The following is a 17,238-nucleotide window of genomic DNA, read 5'->3' on the forward strand; positions in this document are numbered from 1 at the left end:
AAAAAAAAAAAAAAAAAAAAAAAAAAAAAAAAAAAAAAGAAGAAGAAGAAGAAAGAAAGAAAGAAAGAAAGAAAGAAAGAAAGAAAGAAAGAAAGAGAGTGCTGTGCAGCTGGGTGGTAGTGGTGGCACACGCCTTTAATCCCAGTACTCAGGAGGCAGCAGAGGCAGGCAGATTTCTGTGAGTTTGAAGCCAGCCTGGTCTACAGAGTGAGGCTCCAAAGCTATAGAGAAATGCTGTCTTGAAAAACAAAACAAAAAGAAAAGTGCTGTGCAAATTTATTTGTAGAGATAAATTGACACGGGGTGAAAGGTGACAGTCTACCTTTTTCCCTCTTTTTTTTATTAAATATTTATTTATTTAGTATACAATATTGTATGTGTGTATGACTTCAGGCCAGAAGTGGGCACCTGACCTCATTATAGATGGTTGTGAGCCACCATGTGGTTGCCGGGAATTGAACTCAGGACCTTTGGAAGAGCAGGCAATGCTCTTAACCACTGAGCCATCTCTCCAGCCCTAAATAAATAAATATTAAAAAAAAGAATTAATCCTTGGCATCAGACTAGTCCACTGTACCATGGAACATTTCTGATCCAATTTTCTCCTTGGCCCCACCCAAGATTAATGCTGATGCTGCCCATTGGCTGCCTTTGCCTACTACAAATCCGGAAGCCCACAGACTCCTGCTCTTTAGGGTCAGAGCTGGAGTGACAGTGATGCTCCAGCCATGTTCCCTGGGCTATGCCTTGGTGCTGCTCTGCCAAAGATTTGTCTGCCCAGGCGTCAGGGTCTCCAGGTCCTGAGTCGTGTGTAGGCTGTGCTAGCTGTGGCTACTCTAACCCTCAAGATGCTCTGATGGGGAAGTACCACCATGGAGACCTAGCATGCAAGCAGGGTCAGTGGCCTGCAGAGAGGGTGCCATGGCGACCATCATTACTACTCTGCTATCATCAGTGACATGGAGGACAGAGGACAGTCTACCACTAGAGTAAATGCATAAACCTGGAGGGTCTGTGTTAACAGCTTTTGCCTTGATTTGATACCATTCTTAAGAGTGGCTGTTGCTCAGGCTAGGTTCACACAACCATGCAAATATGGAGAACCTTCTGCTCTGCATGTGCCTGGGGAACAGTGTCCTGATCATGTCTGCCTTTGCAGGCCTCCAACTGACGTAGTTCTGTAGTTCTGTTTGTTTCGCTTTTTGTTCTGTTGTGCTTTGATTTATTTATTATTTATTTATTTTAAAATGGGATCTCCTGAGGCCCACACTGGTCTCGAGTTTGTTAGGTAGCCAAGAGTGACCTTGGACTTCTAATCTTCCTGCTTCTACCCATCAATGCTGAGACCACAGACCTACCAACATCTCTGGCCTTGGGATTCTGATTTTGCAGCCTGCCCTCCCTGCATTCACAGTGTAAATCCCATGCTCCCAGAGTGGGTGTCCACTGTGACTGTGACCTCAGCCTATACTTCCAGTCTTGGTGTCACAGTGCAAGCAGGAGTTTACAGACCTTAGGGCAAGGGCAGACGGAGGACAGGCTACTGGAAGAGGCCATCAGGAGGGTTGAAGGCAGGTAGATATCTGTCTCTGGAAGCTTCTTAGGGAACTATTTACTCCCAGCATAGGCTGTAGGACCATCAGGCAGAGGACCCTAGGCTGCTTGGGCTAAGAGGAGGCTGCAGCAGCATTGGCCTGTGTGATCATAGAACCCCTCCTCCCTGCTTCACCTCATCACCTTCTCATTTGCAGCGTGGACCTGGTCCATGCTCAGATTCACGTGTCTGAGGGCCGGAGCCTGCCTGACCTGGGCCTGCGGCAGGAGAACATCCGCATCAATGGCTGTGCCATTCAGTGTCGAGTAACCACGGAGGACCCTGCACGCAGCTTCCAGCCCGACACTGGGCGCATTGAGGTAGGTAACGTATCAAAAGTGTGACACCAGCTCCAGCCTGGGCCGAGATTCCTCACAGCCTCTCCATGGTGCCCAGGTTGTCACCCAGGAATCCAGATGCAGCTGCTTAAGAGAACATGGGAGCCCAGTGCTGTCCTAGAGTAAGGAAAGAATATTCCACAGAAAGCTAGCAGAAAACCAACATCACCTGGGAACAGGGGCAGATCAGCTAGGGACCGTTGTGGGCCCCCATATGTGAAGCTTTGTTCCTGGTGCCCTGCTGGTCTCTACCCTGCCTTCTGTTAGGGGTGAGCGGTGACTGGCAAGGCAAGACCTTGTGGGGAGCAGAGGATTGTGGTCTCTGTGGTAGCACGAGTCAAACAGAAGGCGGCCCCTTGGACGTAAGCAAGAGTTGTTCAGAGGCAGCACGGAGGGACTGAGAAGTTCACCCCAGCTCTGCCCGTTGTCCTCATCAGGGTTGGCGCCTTTGGGTTAAGCTGCCTGTCCCTTGTGTTCCTTGTCTGTGCTCCAGCCTGCTCCCTCCCCATGCATGTTGGCAGCACTGCCTACTGGTCAGGGGATGCAGGACATCAGAGGCACTCAGGGTTGGCTCTGGTGTCCAGGGTACAGGTGCAGCAGTGATGAGCATGAACCAGACTGCAGAAATGTCCAAAAGTAGCATGATTGAGTAATACGGCCAGGATGGGGTGCTAGGTCAGTTATGATGACCTTGAGAGCCCCAGGGTCCCCATAGATGACCACCAGCGTTCCTTTCTGAGTCCCTAGGTAGGGCAGCCTTGGGCTGGTGCTGCCTTATAGCCCTGGTGGGAAGGGGCAGCTGATGGCCTGGGGCCCAGAAGCTGGCTCCTGGGCTATACTGTCTCTCTCCTCCGTGGCCAGGGCTTGACTTTAGAGTCAGTCACCACAAGGTATTTTTAGTTGGTGGTTCCTGCACACAGCTGAGTGTCCACCCTTAAATATTGCATGAAGTTCTTTTTTATTGAACACAGCTTGTACCCTTAGCAGCCGAAGGGTGATGCTGAGGGTGTTCCCAAGCCCGTCCCCCTGGCCTCCTCTCCCTTGATTTCTCTGTGAACCTCAGCTCCCTCACCTGCCCAATGCCTGTCCTGAGCACTCACCTGTGTGTGCAAGTATAGGCACCCCAGATCGTCCAACCCCATCTTTGTCTGCCATTTCCCCTCTACTTGCCTCTTGTGTTTCCTGGATGAGCTGGGTGTGCCATCTCCCTGTCTCCTTCCATTTTCTTGGCTCTTTCTCCCACCCTCCCCTTCAGGAAGAGGGAGTGTGCGTAGATACGGAGTTCTTCCCCTTCCTCTCTCGTTAAAAACAAAGCAAAACAAAAAAAAAATGCCAACAAAAATAAAACAGTCAGGTGGTAATGGCACACACCTTTAATCCCAGCACTCTTGTGAGTTTGAGGCCAGCCTGGTCTAGAGTGAGTTTCAGAACAGGCTCCAAAGCTACACAGAGAAACACTGATCTCAACAAAACAAAACAAAACAAAAAGCCTGAGTGTGGTGGTACACACCTGTGACTTGATTACTCAGCAGGCTGAGGCAGGAGAGTCATGAGTTCAAGGCCAGCCTAGGCTACGTTGTGAGTTCAGGCTGGCTTGAGCTACAGAGTGGTATTTCAAAACCCAGAAGGAAAACAAACTAACCAAAGCCTTCCTTGGTCAGTCTGCCTGTCTCCTTGTCTTGCTTGTGACCCTATGGTTTGTGTGCTTCTGTCTGTCCCAGGGCTGTTTGTCAGGGTCTGCTTTAGCTGCTTCATCCCCAGTGAGATGTGCATATTGCTTGCTGCTCCTGGAATGATGGTGGTCACAGAATGAGTCTGCAAGGAGGGAGGGTGAGGCCGGGCAGGAGGTAGAAGGTCTGTGGGATCTGGCCCCTTCCCACCTAGGCTGCTGACTGGGCTGTGCATGAACTAGGAGCCTTGGCAGGCATTTCCTCCACTATCCCCCTCCTTGTTGCAGTTCATAGGACTCAGAAGGACTGTGGTCTGGGTCTACTGGCAGAAGTAGGAACTTGACTGATCAGGGATGGGCTGTCTGGGTACCCTTGAACTCAGCCCTCCAGAGGTCATGCTGGGAGCCCAGTTTACTCCCAGTTTCCATCCCAGCCACTGACTTGGTTTTCCTTCTGGCGACAGGTTTTTCGGAGTGGCGAGGGCATGGGCATCCGCCTGGACAATGCCTCTGCCTTCCAGGGGGCTGTCATATCACCCCACTATGACTCTCTGCTTGTCAAAGTCATCGCCCACGGCAAAGACCACCCCACAGCTGCCACCAAGATGAGCAGAGCCCTGGCTGAGTTCCGTGTCCGAGGTGTAAAGGTGAGAGGTGCCTTCCGCTGCCTTTGCCCACAGTGGGTCCATATGGTCATGTGCTAACAGGGGGCAGGTGGGCTGCCTGTCTTGTCCCTGCCTTGCTTTACTGAGGTGGCTCTTAGCCTCAATGGCACAGTAATCTCTTCTAGCTGTCCTCAGACTGCTGGTGCCAGGACCCTGCTGGGTCTCCGTCTAAGTCTGATTCCCTGAGCAAGAGCCCTGACAGATGAAGTCAGACCCTCTGCCAGTTCCCAGCTCTCCTGGCCTGGCATCTGGAGCGGCAGATACTTCAGAGTAGCCAAGAAACATATGATGAGGGACAGGGCTCTGGCCACGATGGCTGCCTGACAGGAAGGGCCTTGAGGTGCCCATTACATCCTTGTGGGCTCTTTTTGTAACTAGTTTCTGCAGCTAGAGACAAATTCATAGCTGAGAAATGTTATTCTGCCCTTTGAAGCCAGCACCTGCTAACGCATCCTGTGGGGTACCCTTGGGCATGGGCTTAGACCCTCAGCTCCTATTGAGTTCCTCCATTGGGTGTTTTGGCCATGTGGGCAGTCCTGGGTGCTGGCCTCCTCCTATTTATGACCTCTTTCAGCCCGTGATTGCTGTTCAAGCTTGGTGGCTCATGGGCCCACTCTGACAGTGCTGTCCCTGTAGTGGCCAATCGTTTTTCTCACTGTCTATAGGTCCTGTCAGTGACAGTGGGCTCAAAGACCTTTTGGAAAATCTTGTGGAGAGAAGGCATGTTTTGAGCCTGTCCTGTGGGGTGGGGCAGAGCAGCCTGTCTCCCATAGCCCATCTTGAGAGGGGTCAGTGCTTTCTAGATGCTGTTCAGAGCTCACAGGCTCTGTTGAAGTCCCTGTCACCCTGAGGGCAGAAGTATGCTGTAAAGTCAGCTCCCTGCATCCTGGATTCAGTGCCTCATGCTCTGGGGCCTGTCTCTCCTGTGGCTAAGCAGGGATGACAAGGGTCTTGGAGTACACATTGGGCTGTCCCCAGGTTTGAGGTTGTGCCCTGATACCTCTGCTTATTTTTTCCACCCTTTATGCCAGGTACCCTGAGCCACACAACCTTACACAACTGTCCTATATCCCAGTGGGATCAAGATCCCAGCATTCTCTTCCAAGGGTGAGAACAGGGACGGCAGGGTCCATGACCACAGGAAGAGCAGCAGGATCTGGGGCCTGTGTTTGTCCCTTCCTGCCGACACCCTACCTTATGTCTGCCCTCTCCTACATGTCTCCCATCTCTCGCTTATTTCCCTCAAGGGCCTTAAACTAGCATTTCTCTAGGTCCTGCCCAGGTTGTTTTGGTGCCAGGAGACTGGGTGTGTAAGCTTGGCTGCAGCACACCGTGGACACACGGTAAAATGCTCCTCAGGCTGCATCCTCTGGGATGCCAGTGTCTACTGCACTTTCATTAAGCACAGGTGCCCACCCACGCAGGATGCATGTACGGGTGTAGTGGGGCCAAAGCAGCTCACTGCCAACAGGCTGTGCGTCCCAGCCAGGCACCACCCCACCCAGCATACAGCTGTGAATCCTATAGCAGCCGGGTGGGCCATCTCACATAGGACCTTCCCATCAGTCCTGGGCTCGTGCCTGCCTTCAGGCAGGGTTAGCAGACAGCATTTTTTTAACTACTGCCCTGGGCTTCCCACCTCTGCTGGGCCTGGCAGCTTTAACCGTGACACCTGTACTAGGCTGTGTGCCTCTAATAGCCTCCCTCCTTCCTGCCCTCCCAGGGACCAAGCAGAATGAAAGCAAAGACCTACACCGAAGTGTCCCCAACAATTTTATTATAAATAGAAACAAGACTCCCTCTTGGTGGCTGCAGCCCCTGCCTTGGTGGCTCTGAGCACCTGTTGGTGGGACCTGTCCCTTTAGTCTGGAGGCCAAAACCAAGGAAAGGGCTTGCTGTCCCACCAAGTACTTGGGGAGCCTGAGGTACTGAGGATAAAAAGCAGAGTGGGGCCCAGGGCCGTGCTGCCCACCCAGGCTGGGTGCTGCCACCTGGGCCCAACAGTGGCACTGCTCCTTCCTCAGGGCATGAGAGGCTGCCCTTCCTGTCACACCACACTCTCCTCCAGCCGCTCTGTACTGCCCCCCACGCCCCGGCACCCAGCTCCTAGCAGCCCCCCATGTACAGAGTGGCTCCGTCGGGCCCAGGCTCCTCCCAGGCGCCTAGCATACCCATAGCACCCACCAGTGTCTCCCAGGTCCAGTGAACAGCTGCGCTGGGGACGGGGTGGAGGGCTCCGTGGTGGGTGGCTCTTGGGCATGGGGCTGGTGCCACCATTGGTCTGGGATTGGACATGGCTGAGTTTGAGTGGGAGGCGGCCATTCCCAGCTCCCCGGCCCCGAACCAGCAAGGCCACAGTGAAGACCAGTAAGGCAGCCACTAGGACTCCCCCCACTGCCACAGTCAGGGTCCCGCCCAATACATGGGCCTGTAGGGCATGGCACAGGGGTGTGGCTGGTAGCGTAGAGAAGTGGGCACAGCCCAGCAGTCTGGTGGCTGTGAGGTCGGAAGGCCCAGCAGCAGGTGACAGGGCCAGCAGGCAGAGGTCGTAGTCAGCACCAGGAACCAGGTGCTTCAGAAGGAAGTGGTGGCTGGAGGCTGGTACGATCCTGCGGGCAAGGGCAGGTGGTCAGAGCCCCAGGGTGGGGTACAGCCCCCTTTCCCATCTTTCATTTTCCCTACAGCCCCTCAGGCCTGTAAGACTCTGTCAACACAGGCCTGTGCTCCCTCAGGAAGGCAGAGGCGATGACAAGCATCTGTGTGTGTCAGGGCACAGATGGGTGTGTGCAATGAATAGGCCTCAGGCAATAGGAGTTGGGACGGGGTAGCACCAAGCAGAGACTGAAATACCCTAGGGTGGGGGGCAGGTGCTTCAGCAGATACCCAAGCTGCTATTACTGATGGTCAGGTTTTGGTGCATACATACACAGTACACCTGAGACCCCTTATAAGCAGCTGCCCCCTTTCTCTGCCCCAGGCAGCAGGCCCAGCCATGCTCCAAGAGTTTAGTAGAGGAGGAGCAGGCACAGGGCCTGGAGGGGAACAGGCAGGACTTGGGGACAGAGGGTCAGCAGGGGGCCCTGGGAACAAAGCAGGCTGAGGGCATGTGCAGGCGTCCTCACCGGTAGATGAGGGTCTCATCCTCGCTGCTGTTGTACTGGATTTGGAACATCCACACTGGGTCAGCTGGCCGCCCTGGGCCCCAGCTCACCAGGCCTGAGGTGGCAGTCACCTCCGTCACTTGCACGACGGGCTCAGACTCTAAAGTCCCCTCGCCTTCCGCAGCAGTTCTAGCAGAAGCAGCAATGTCCGAGGGCCCGGGACGGCCTCCCTCAGCACTGGTGTTTCCACCATGGGGCAAGGCCAACACCCGGAGCTCTACTCGGGCTGTGGCCTCACCAGCAGGGTTAGTGGCGATGCAGGTATAGGCTCCTGCATCTCCTGCGCCTGTCACCCCAATCTCTAGGGTCCCGTTGGGGAAAGCCCAGGCTCGAGAGGAATTGCCAACCAGCCGGTCATCAGGGCCAACCCAATGCATGGTGGGCACAGGATCACCAAGGGCCCTGCATCGTAGAGTGGCCCGCTGGCCCTCTAGCACCCACAGGCGCTGTGTGTGGCGGGCAATCAGTGGAGGCTCACAGGAGAACTCTCCCTCTGGCACTGCCCAGAAGTAGCGGCCTGCCAGGGTTGGTGGAGAAGCGCAGGTTTCCAGGTCATCAGGCCGAGCCAGTCGCCGCAGCCACAGCAGCTCACAGTTGCAGTGCAGTGGGTTCCCGCTGAAGCTCAGCACGAGGGGGGAAGGGGAGGCCTCGGCGTCCCGACCGCGGGAGAAGAGTGGATCAGGCGCCAGGGTGGCCAGGCGGTTGGAGGTGAGGTCAAGGCGGGAGAGCTGGCTAAGCTGGGCAAAGACACCTGGGGGTAGTGCATCGATGAGGTTATGGTCCAGGTTAAGGGTATGCAGGGCAGGCATGGCACCTATGCCAGCCCAGGGAACCTGCCGGAGATTGTTGTAGGACACGTCCAGGTCCTCCAGGCTGTCGAGGAAGTCATCAAAGGCCCCTGGCGCAATGCGACCTAGCTGATTGCCACTGAGAATGAGGTGCTGCAGGTTGACAGGTCCCCGAAGGCTGCTGCTGCCCAGCTCCACCAGCCTGTTGCCATCCAGGTGCAATGAGCGCAGGCTCTCCAGGTCCCCAAAGGAGCGGGCCCCGATGCGGGTGATGGCATTTCGAGACAATGTTAAGTCCACCAGCCCTGTCATGTTGCGGAAGTCAGGTGGTCCCAAGGCCTGGATGAAGTTGTCAGCCAGGCGCAGTTCAACTGTGCGCCGGTCCACGTTGGGTGGCACAAACAGCAGGCCTCGGTGGGCACAAAGGGTGCTGAGCGACTCCGACAGGTTCTGGCACACGCAGGGCAGCGGGCAAGCGGCAGCTCCACTGGCCAGCAGCAGCAATAGGAGCGGCGGGGCCATGGTGAGCGCCCTGTGGGAAAGGGCCACAGCCCCAGGCACAGGTGGGGTTAAGGCAAGTGCCCACTTGTGCCTAGGGCACGGTCCCAGGAACCAGTTTCTTGAGTCTGGGCTGGGAAGGGTTGGGTAGGGTAAGAGGCTCAAGGAGGACCCCAGGGAGAAAAGATGGCTGGGGCTGCTGGCTCAGGCCCCCAAGAGTAAAGGTCACATTTCCCAAGCAGTTGAAGAGAGTCCAGGTACCAGGGACGAGGTGAGGCATGAGGCAGGAAGTGGAGGAGGGCCAAGAGCAGGGAGGGTCCCGGAACTTCCTTCAGGCATCCTCGGAATGGCCAGCCCCCTCCCCCCTCCGCGCCTTCCCCTTCGTGGCTGAGGACTGCGTGTCCGTCCGTGCCCCCCCCCCCCCCATCCAAATCCCTGGCGTGGACAGTGGCTCCTCCCCGGGCCGGACACCCGCTGTACCCTGCCCGGACGGGGGAGGGGGGCTCACCTGGTGTCCGTCGCTCAGGGGGCGCGGGCCGGCCTCCCCGCGGGCCCAGCCGGCCTCTGCCGACTCCAGGCCGCTCTCTCGCCGGGGGGAGGCCCAGCCCGCCAGCCGCGCGCCCTCCGGCCCATGGCGCTCGGGCCCTCGGCCCCGGCTCTCTCGGCTCCCGACACCTTTTCTCCGTGCCGTTGGCGGCGGCGGCGACAGGCAGGCGGGTGCGCGCGGGCGGACACGCGCGCCGCGGACACGCACGTGGAGGGCGGGCCGGGAGGGGCACGGGAATCCACCCTGGCCCTAGCCCGGCTCCCGAGGTCACGGGGACACGCGGCCACTGCAGCCCCCACGGGTGGCACCTAGTCACGCCCGAGGCTCGGCCAGGCCCGCCGCGCTGCCCCTCAGCGCTGCCGCAGCGCACTCACCCTGGCACGGGCGCGCGCCCCCGGCCACCCTGGCGCCCAAGCATCCTGCACCGCTCAGGCAGGCGCCGCGGTTCTGCAGACAACAAGACAAAGCGCCAGCTCGCAGGCCCCTTCACCATCTCCCGGAGACGGGTCTTTGTCACATGTCTCTGGGCACCCTCCCCAACACGCCCACATATGCCCACACACCCACACGTCCCCGCACCCACAGGCAGGGCCGGGCGCAAACCCGCACAGTTGCTGGGACCATCGCGTTCACAGACACACACTGAAGGTCACAACCGTTCTGCATCACCGAGTCACGTGAAGGATCCCCCCCCCCCCCACAGGCCCGGGCCCTGGGGGCTCGGGTGGCGCCCCCAGCAGGGCTTCTGCGGGTGGGGCCTAAGGGCTAGGCCACGGGACCGCCGTCGCGCCCCGCCCCACCGCGCCCCTCCCTTCCCTGCTCCGTTCCCCTCCCGCCCTGCCCGGAGCTCCCCAGCCAACCGGCCTCCGCCTCCAGCCCGATTGGTCTGCGCTGCGCGGTTTCCCAGCAGGCTGGCGGTGGCACGCTGTTTGAAGCTGTGCGTCAGTGGTCCTCTTCGTGTCGTTGCTCCGCCCGCCCGCCCGCCCCACTCCCGCGGGTCTTCTTAAGAAGTATGGCCCGAACAGCCAAGGATGTGAAGTGGCCTCAGAGCCCGGGCTTGGGTGAGAGTGCTGAGGTTGGGTATCGCGGTTCTTGTCTCCACCGTCAGGAGTGGTTCACCGAGTTGGCATTGAAGTTGTCACCTCCTGCGGGGCGTCTCCTTGCCCTTAGGCTACCTGGGTCCCTTCTTCCTATTCCTCTCCCTTCATATCTGAGTCTCAGGAGCGCGTGGGTGGCAGGAATGCAGGGAGACAGAGGCTGGAATCTAGTCCTGTGCAGCCTTGAGCGAGCTTCTGGTGGAGACCCAGGGCTGTTAATTGCCTGTATTATTCACACCTAAGGGAGTAGGAAACCGCGCAGCTTGAGGGGCTTAAGTTCTTGCAGCTGGAAGCCAATGCCTGATTGTTGCTGCTGGGACACTTTCAACTTTTGCAAAACAATTTGGATCTTTAGTCTGATCAGCTGTGACGTGAGGCGGCGTCAGATACTTTTTCTTCCCCTAAAGAGTTTCTTTCACTCCAAACATACACGAGTTCTAGCATCTGCCATGTGTTGCCTGTTCTGGGAGCCAGGTGGTTTCTGGCTCTGTTCCTACCACTATGGAGCTTTCAGTAGAGGCAATGGTGGGAGGCTCTTGATCCATCTCCTGTGCAGCCTTGGGGGCGTCAGCTGCTCTGGTCCCTATTGCTGGTGGGCAAGGCACCCCAACTTGTCCAATCTGTTGGGCAAAGGTGGCAGTGTTGAAGCAGCTCAGGGGAAAGGTGTGGACTGACTGAGCAGAAGGGATTAAGAGTTCAGGGTTTGGGGGCTGGAGAGATGGCTCAGTGGTAAAGAGCATTGACTGCTCTTCCAGAGGACCCAGGATCAATTCCCAGCACCCACATGGGAGCTCACAACTGTCACAACTCCAAGATCTGATACCCTCACATAGACATAAGTGCAGGCAAAACACCAATGCACATAAAAATAAATTTAAAAAAAGTTCAGGGTTTGTTATGCATGGGACAGGGGTCCATTGTGTCCAGTCACACAGGAATGGGGAAGCCAGGGTATAAGGCAGGGCATCCATCTACCAGATAACTGGGGAGCACAGGATGCGGGGCTCCATGAGGGATGTGGAGATTCTGGCTGCCATTCTACCTGGCTCCAAAGAGAGGCTGTCAAGGGAGCAGGTCCAGATCAGGGCATCCTAAGGACAGTGGCATGTGAGAAGTGGAAGGGCAGAGGAAGAGGAGGTCAGGGAGAAGAGTCAAGGTGGGAACTGTTAGCAAGATGCTGCGAGACGCTGTGGGAATTAGGAAGAGTTGATGCCATGGTAGTAGGGTCACGTGACTGGCAGGGGTTAAAGGGTGATATGTGTGCTAATATTACAGAAGCACACCTAGGTTCTAGGCCATGGGGGAGGTGTTAGATCTTAGTTTGTAGACCCAAGAGGGGTGGCACTGGCATATGTTCTGGGGTGAGCAAAGGTGGAGGGTGTGCATATAGCCCCTGGCAGCTCCAGGGATTGCCCGACTGATGGTGAGATTGGGAGCTGCGGTGCTCCAAGGTTGTCTCTTCCCTCCCTCGAGCTGCACAGTGACCCCTCTGCCTTTGTCTTGCAGACCAACATCCCCTTCCTGCAGAATGTGCTCAACAACCAGCAGTTCTTAGCAGGCACTGTGGACACCCAGTTCATTGATGAGAACCCTGACCTCTTCCAGCTGCGGCCCGCACAGAACCGAGCCCAGAAGCTGCTACATTACCTCGGTCTGCCCACCCTTCTCCCTCCTGACTGTTCCTTGTCTCCCACTCCATAGCCCCGCCCTTGTTAAGGTCCTATACCTCCACATGGCCTTCAATAGGTTTCTGCTGCCTGGACCTAAGAGGCCTGGGTGTTCTGGGGAGAGTCTCTATCCTGAGCCTATGTACTCACAGCTGCCCTTGACATACTGCCCACTTCCTCCCCAGGACATGTCATGGTGAATGGCCCCAGCACTCCACTCCCTGTCAAGGTCAATCCCAGCCCTGTGGACCCCGTTGTTCCTACAGTGCCTATAGGTAGGTGAGATCCCTTTTCACCAACCCAAGGATGTAATGTCTGGTTGCTACCTACAGGATAGGCATTGATGTTCTTGTCTGCTCTAGGTCCACCCCCAGCTGGCTTCAGAGACATCCTTCTGCGAGAGGGGCCAGAGGGCTTTGCCCGAGCTGTGCGGAATCACCAGGGGCTGCTGCTGATGGACACAACCTTCCGGGATGCCCACCAGTCACTGCTGGCCACTCGAGTGCGCACACATGATCTCAAAAAGATTGCGCCCTATGTTGCCCACAGCTTCAACAGGCTCTTCAGCATGGAGAACTGGGGAGGTAGCTGGAGGGGGGCTGGGATGTTGGACAGTGCTGGCAGGAATGGAGTGCCCAACTCAGAAGGCCAGGACACTAGGGACAGAGCGATGCTGACAGACAGCAGCCGGCTCCTGCTGGAAAAAGCCCAGTGCTTGAGGCTGCAGGACTGGGGTGTAGGCCCTTCCTGGGTAGCTTGAGGGCAGCGGGGAGCTCATCAATGCTTGCAGGGTCTCAGATGAGCCTGAGTATCCCAGAACATCAGTGGAGGGAGAGGCGGGGGGCTGGAGTGAGGGGGCCATGGAGGATCCTTGTGACATGTGGAGTGACCAGTCTCTGTTCTTGCCCAGGAGCCACATTCGATGTTGCTATGCGCTTCTTATATGAGTGCCCCTGGAGGCGGCTGCAGGAGCTTCGGGAGCGCATCCCCAACATCCCATTCCAGATGCTCCTGCGGGGGGCCAATGCCGTGGGCTACACCAATTACCCTGACAACGTGGTCTTCAAGTGAGCCTGGGTCGGCTGGGACCACACAGCAGTGGGCTCCAAAGTGTCTTTGACTACGCCCTATGGGGACCAAACACAAAATTGCAGAGGCACAGCAGGCAGGGCTCCTGGGTCTCCATGGCAGCAAACACTGAGGGAGATGACCTGTCCCAGGAATCACAGTGTGGAACTGGGGTGGAACCCTGGACACCTCTGCCAGTGACTGTCACCCCTCCTGGCCCAGGCTGGCCTGGAAAAGGCCTTGTTTACCCTTTGAAGCCCCTACTCCTGCCAGGCCAGACTTCATCCCCTGGGGGCTGGGAGCTAGAAAAGGAAGTGCAGGAAGGATTCACCTGTTTTCTCACCTGCCAGGTTCTGTGAGGTGGCCAAAGAGAATGGTATGGACATCTTCCGAATCTTTGACTCCCTCAACTACCTGCCAAACATGCTGCTGGGCATGGAAGCAGCAGGCAGTGCTGGGGGTGTGGTGGAGGCTGCCATCTCGTACACCGGTGATGTGGCTGACCCCAGCCGCACTAAATACACGCTGGAGTACTACATGGGCTTAGCTGAAGAACTGGTGCGAGCTGGCACCCACATCCTGTGCATTAAGGTGCCAAGGCTGCTTGCCTATCTCTTTCTCTCCCCTCCCCACCCTCTCCACCATGGCCTGCAGCACAGAGACACACCCCATCCCTCCTCACCATATTTCTTTCTCCTTTTTAGGACATGGCAGGGCTACTGAAGCCTGCGGCCTGCACCATGCTGGTCAGCTCCCTCCGGGACCGATTCCCTGACCTCCCGCTGCACATCCACACCCATGACACCTCAGGAGCAGGCGTGGCGGCCATGCTGGCCTGTGCACAAGCTGGGGCTGATGTTGTGGATGTGGCAGTAGACTCCATGTCTGGAATGACATCACAGCCCAGCATGGGGGCCCTGGTGGCATGTACCAAGGGGACTCCTCTGGACACAGGTAGGATGGAAGAGCCCGTGGCCACGCCCCTCTCAAAGCTGTAGTCGCAAATAACCCCAGCAGAGTCTGGGACACATAGAATCAGGTGCCTCACTCTGCTCCCACCCAAACTTGAGATGGGATCTGGGCTAGCCCCGAGTCCTGGAAGGAGCCCCTGCCACGCTCTCCTAACTCTAGCTTCCCTGCAGAGGTACCCCTGGAGCGTGTGTTTGACTACAGCGAGTACTGGGAAGGGGCTCGGGGGCTCTATGCAGCTTTTGATTGTACTGCTACCATGAAGTCTGGCAACTCAGATGTGTATGAGAATGAGATCCCGGGGGGCCAATACACCAACCTACACTTCCAGGCCCACAGCATGGGGCTTGGCTCCAAGTTCAAGGAGGTCAAGAAGGCCTATGTGGAGGCTAACCAGATGCTGGGGGACCTCATCAAGGTGAGCGAGGCTCTTATCTAATGGCCCTGCACACTGCAGTCCTGCCTCTGTGCCTAGCATTCTTATTACCAGAGATCTTTTCTCTTCAGGTGACACCATCCTCCAAGATTGTGGGTGACCTGGCCCAATTCATGGTGCAGAATGGGTTAAGCCGGGCAGAGGCTGAAGCTCAGGCAGAAGAGCTGTCCTTCCCCCGCTCTGTGGTGGAATTCCTGCAGGGCTACATTGGGATCCCCCATGGGGGTTTCCCTGAGCCCTTCCGCTCTAAGGTAGGGACGGTGCCTTAGGATGTGAGACAGGTACCGAGTACAAGAACCTGGCCTGAACCTCACCCTCTGCTTTGCTCCTCAGGTGCTAAAGAACCTGCCAAGAGTGGAGGGGCGGCCTGGAGCCTCCCTCTCCCCCTTGAACCTGCAGGAGCTAGAGAAGGACCTGATTGAACGGCATGGGGAGGAGGTGACCCCAGAGGATGTTCTCTCTGCAGCCATGTACCCTGATGTCTTTGCCCAGTTCAAAGACTTCACGGCCACCTTTGGTCCTCTGGATAGCCTCAATACCCGCCTCTTTCTTCAAGGACCCAAAATTGCAGAGGAGTTTGAGGTCAGTGGTTCTTGTGTTTGTCCACACTCAGCCCCAAGCATGACAGAAGCCCTGCCAGACAGCCCAGACTCGGTTCTGACAGCCTTGTGGACTTTAGAGCAGAAACAGTCCTGTGTGACCAGAGGCTAGGCCTTTACACATGGAACTAAGATCCAGGTTGTATGACTTCCCTTGTGGGAACCCAGGGCCTGCTCTCCTGACTCTCTCCCCAAATTTGACCTACCTTTTCTGCAGGTGGAACTGGAACGGGGCAAGACACTGCACATCAAAGCCCTGGCAGTGAGTGATCTGAACTGGGCTGGCCAGAGGCAGGTTTTCTTTGAACTCAATGGGCAACTTCGGTCCATTCTGGTTAAGGACACCCAGGCAATGAAGGTACAGTACCCTCAGGGCCAACCAGGTGGCTGGGCCTGACCTGACCTGCTGTCTCATGTCATCTGTCTTGTTTGCAGGAGATGCACTTCCATCCCAAGGCTCTGAAGGATGTGAAGGGCCAAATCGGGGCCCCTATGCCTGGGAAGGTCATAGACATCAAGGTGGCAGCAGGAGCCAAGGTGGTTAAGGGCCAACCCCTCTGTGTGCTCAGTGCCATGAAGATGGAGACTGTGGTGACTTCCCCCATGGATGGCACTATCCGCAAGGTTCACGTGACCAAGGACATGACACTGGAAGGCGATGACCTCATCCTAGAGATCGAGTGATCTTGCTTCAGAGTGGCAGCCTGGCCAACCCTACCCCAAACCTCCCAACAGAAGCTGTGCAGCCAGGGCAGGCCCAGGCCAGCCGGTACCTGAGGACAGGAAGGCCAGGCCCTTGAGGTCCTGTCCCAGGGTACAGCACACACTACCTGCAGTGGTCCATTCCCTTCCGTCATTTGTCCTTTCCTTATGGACAGGCAGTTGCTCATGTTCTCATCTCTTGCCAAATAAGGGGCTGCTCCTATAGGAGACTACAGGTGTACAGCTGGTGGCCTTGGGACCTGGGGGAGGTGGTTTTAGGGGTTCTACCTCTGGGGGTAGGGGGAAGACCTAATTCGCAGGTCCTGGGAAATTTGCTCAATAAAAGTGGCCTTCCCTTGCCCTCTACACTAGGTCAGGACAGTCTACACCATCTCTAGTGCTGTCTCCAACCCAGGGCAGTGTGGGTGGGGTTCTCTCAAATTCCCATGAGATCTAGGTCAAATCTGCTTTACTTAAGAAAAAAAAAAAAAAAAAAAAAAAACTTCTGGATTTCAGGAAAGTGGATGCCTGCAGCCTGTCTGCCCAGTGTTCTCAGGGTCCTGGCACCTGACTTTGGGAGAGAACAAGTCAGTGGGCCTAGGCTGCATCTTCTCTGGACCCCAAGATCTAAATGTTCTATCTACCCCCTCACCTCCCTAGTGCCAGCTTCTACATAGGCTGGAGGTGAGAGGCGCTCTTCAGGGAGGCACTGGGGGAATGAGTACATACCTGTTTTCTCTCAGGCACCAGCTCTAGGGACCAGGTTTCAGGACAATCCTGAATGTGGGAGACTTAAAAGGATAAAGGGAAAAGGGCTACAGGAAAACAACCACTCTAGAGCAGTGAGAAGCCGGGGGCCCTAAAGAACCTTGAGTTGCTGTGTTGTTTGGCAGAGTCCTTGCCACTCTCAGTGCTGTGACCTTTGTCCTGGGTGCAGCAGAGGAGCATCCTCTGTGCTCTGGACCTACATCCCAGTGTAGAATGAGGCTCTGAAGCCACCCTCCACCAGCTCTTAGGACACAGATCAGAGCTGTGGGTCTTACTCCCTGACCTCAATAGCCTTGGTGCAAGCTCCACGATGGGCTGGGCTGGGTTCCCACCTGGTACCTGACAGCCACAGGAGCTCAGGAGAGAGTGAACCACAGCCTTGGCAGCTAAAGGCCCCACCCCATCCTCTGCTGTTGGGACCTGCTTGCCAGGCTCACCTGCCCAGGTTAGCAGTGTTCAAAGTAGCCAAGAGGAGTGTACATACCGCAGTAGTATAGTGTAGGCCTGAGTCCTCACCAAGATCCAAGTACATGGACTCCCAAAGGTTCAAGACAATGTTACCCAAGTTAAATCTCTTTAATATCCCAATACAAAGTCTTGATGCAAAAAGACAATGAGAAAACCCTGGGAAGTTGGGAGGGTTTTATAAATAAACCCACTGAGCAGCTTTCC

General features: G+C 56.4%; 2 protein-coding genes across 2 annotated transcripts in view; one reads left to right on the forward strand and one right to left on the reverse strand.

Moving 5' to 3' along the window:
* The window catches only part of Pc (pyruvate carboxylase), a 25,446-nt gene extending 9,277 nt beyond the window's left edge, over nucleotides 1-16,169 (forward strand). Inside the window, exons 8-20 of the mRNA XM_050136677.1 lie at nucleotides 1,709-1,914; nucleotides 4,066-4,248; nucleotides 11,864-12,008; nucleotides 12,210-12,299; nucleotides 12,387-12,608; nucleotides 12,935-13,091; nucleotides 13,443-13,683; nucleotides 13,797-14,046; nucleotides 14,235-14,479; nucleotides 14,569-14,748; nucleotides 14,831-15,079; nucleotides 15,314-15,454; nucleotides 15,532-16,169. Of these exons, the coding sequence (XP_049992634.1) occupies nucleotides 1,709-1,914; nucleotides 4,066-4,248; nucleotides 11,864-12,008; nucleotides 12,210-12,299; nucleotides 12,387-12,608; nucleotides 12,935-13,091; nucleotides 13,443-13,683; nucleotides 13,797-14,046; nucleotides 14,235-14,479; nucleotides 14,569-14,748; nucleotides 14,831-15,079; nucleotides 15,314-15,454; nucleotides 15,532-15,780 (2,558 nt within the window). The 3' untranslated portion in view covers nucleotides 15,781-16,169. The remainder of the gene's footprint in view (nucleotides 1-1,708; nucleotides 1,915-4,065; nucleotides 4,249-11,863; nucleotides 12,009-12,209; nucleotides 12,300-12,386; nucleotides 12,609-12,934; nucleotides 13,092-13,442; nucleotides 13,684-13,796; nucleotides 14,047-14,234; nucleotides 14,480-14,568; nucleotides 14,749-14,830; nucleotides 15,080-15,313; nucleotides 15,455-15,531) is intronic.
* Lrfn4 (leucine rich repeat and fibronectin type III domain containing 4) lies at nucleotides 6,024-9,370 on the reverse strand. Its single transcript, XM_050136675.1, has 3 exons — nucleotides 9,222-9,370; nucleotides 7,389-8,747; nucleotides 6,024-6,875 (listed from the first exon to the last, which is right to left on the reverse strand). The coding sequence occupies exons 2-3, from the start codon at nucleotides 8,735-8,737 to the stop codon at nucleotides 6,314-6,316; spliced, it is 1,911 nt and encodes a 636-aa protein (XP_049992632.1). The 5' UTR covers nucleotides 8,738-8,747; nucleotides 9,222-9,370; the 3' UTR covers nucleotides 6,024-6,313.
* Nucleotides 16,170-17,238: the final 1,069 nt, after the last annotated feature.

The sequence above is a fragment of the Alexandromys fortis genome, unplaced genomic scaffold (genome assembly GCF_014885135.2).
Source record: "Alexandromys fortis isolate MF-2015 unplaced genomic scaffold, M_Fortis_MF-2015_v1.1 scaffold_3, whole genome shotgun sequence".
NCBI lineage: Eukaryota > Metazoa > Chordata > Mammalia > Rodentia > Cricetidae > Alexandromys > Alexandromys fortis.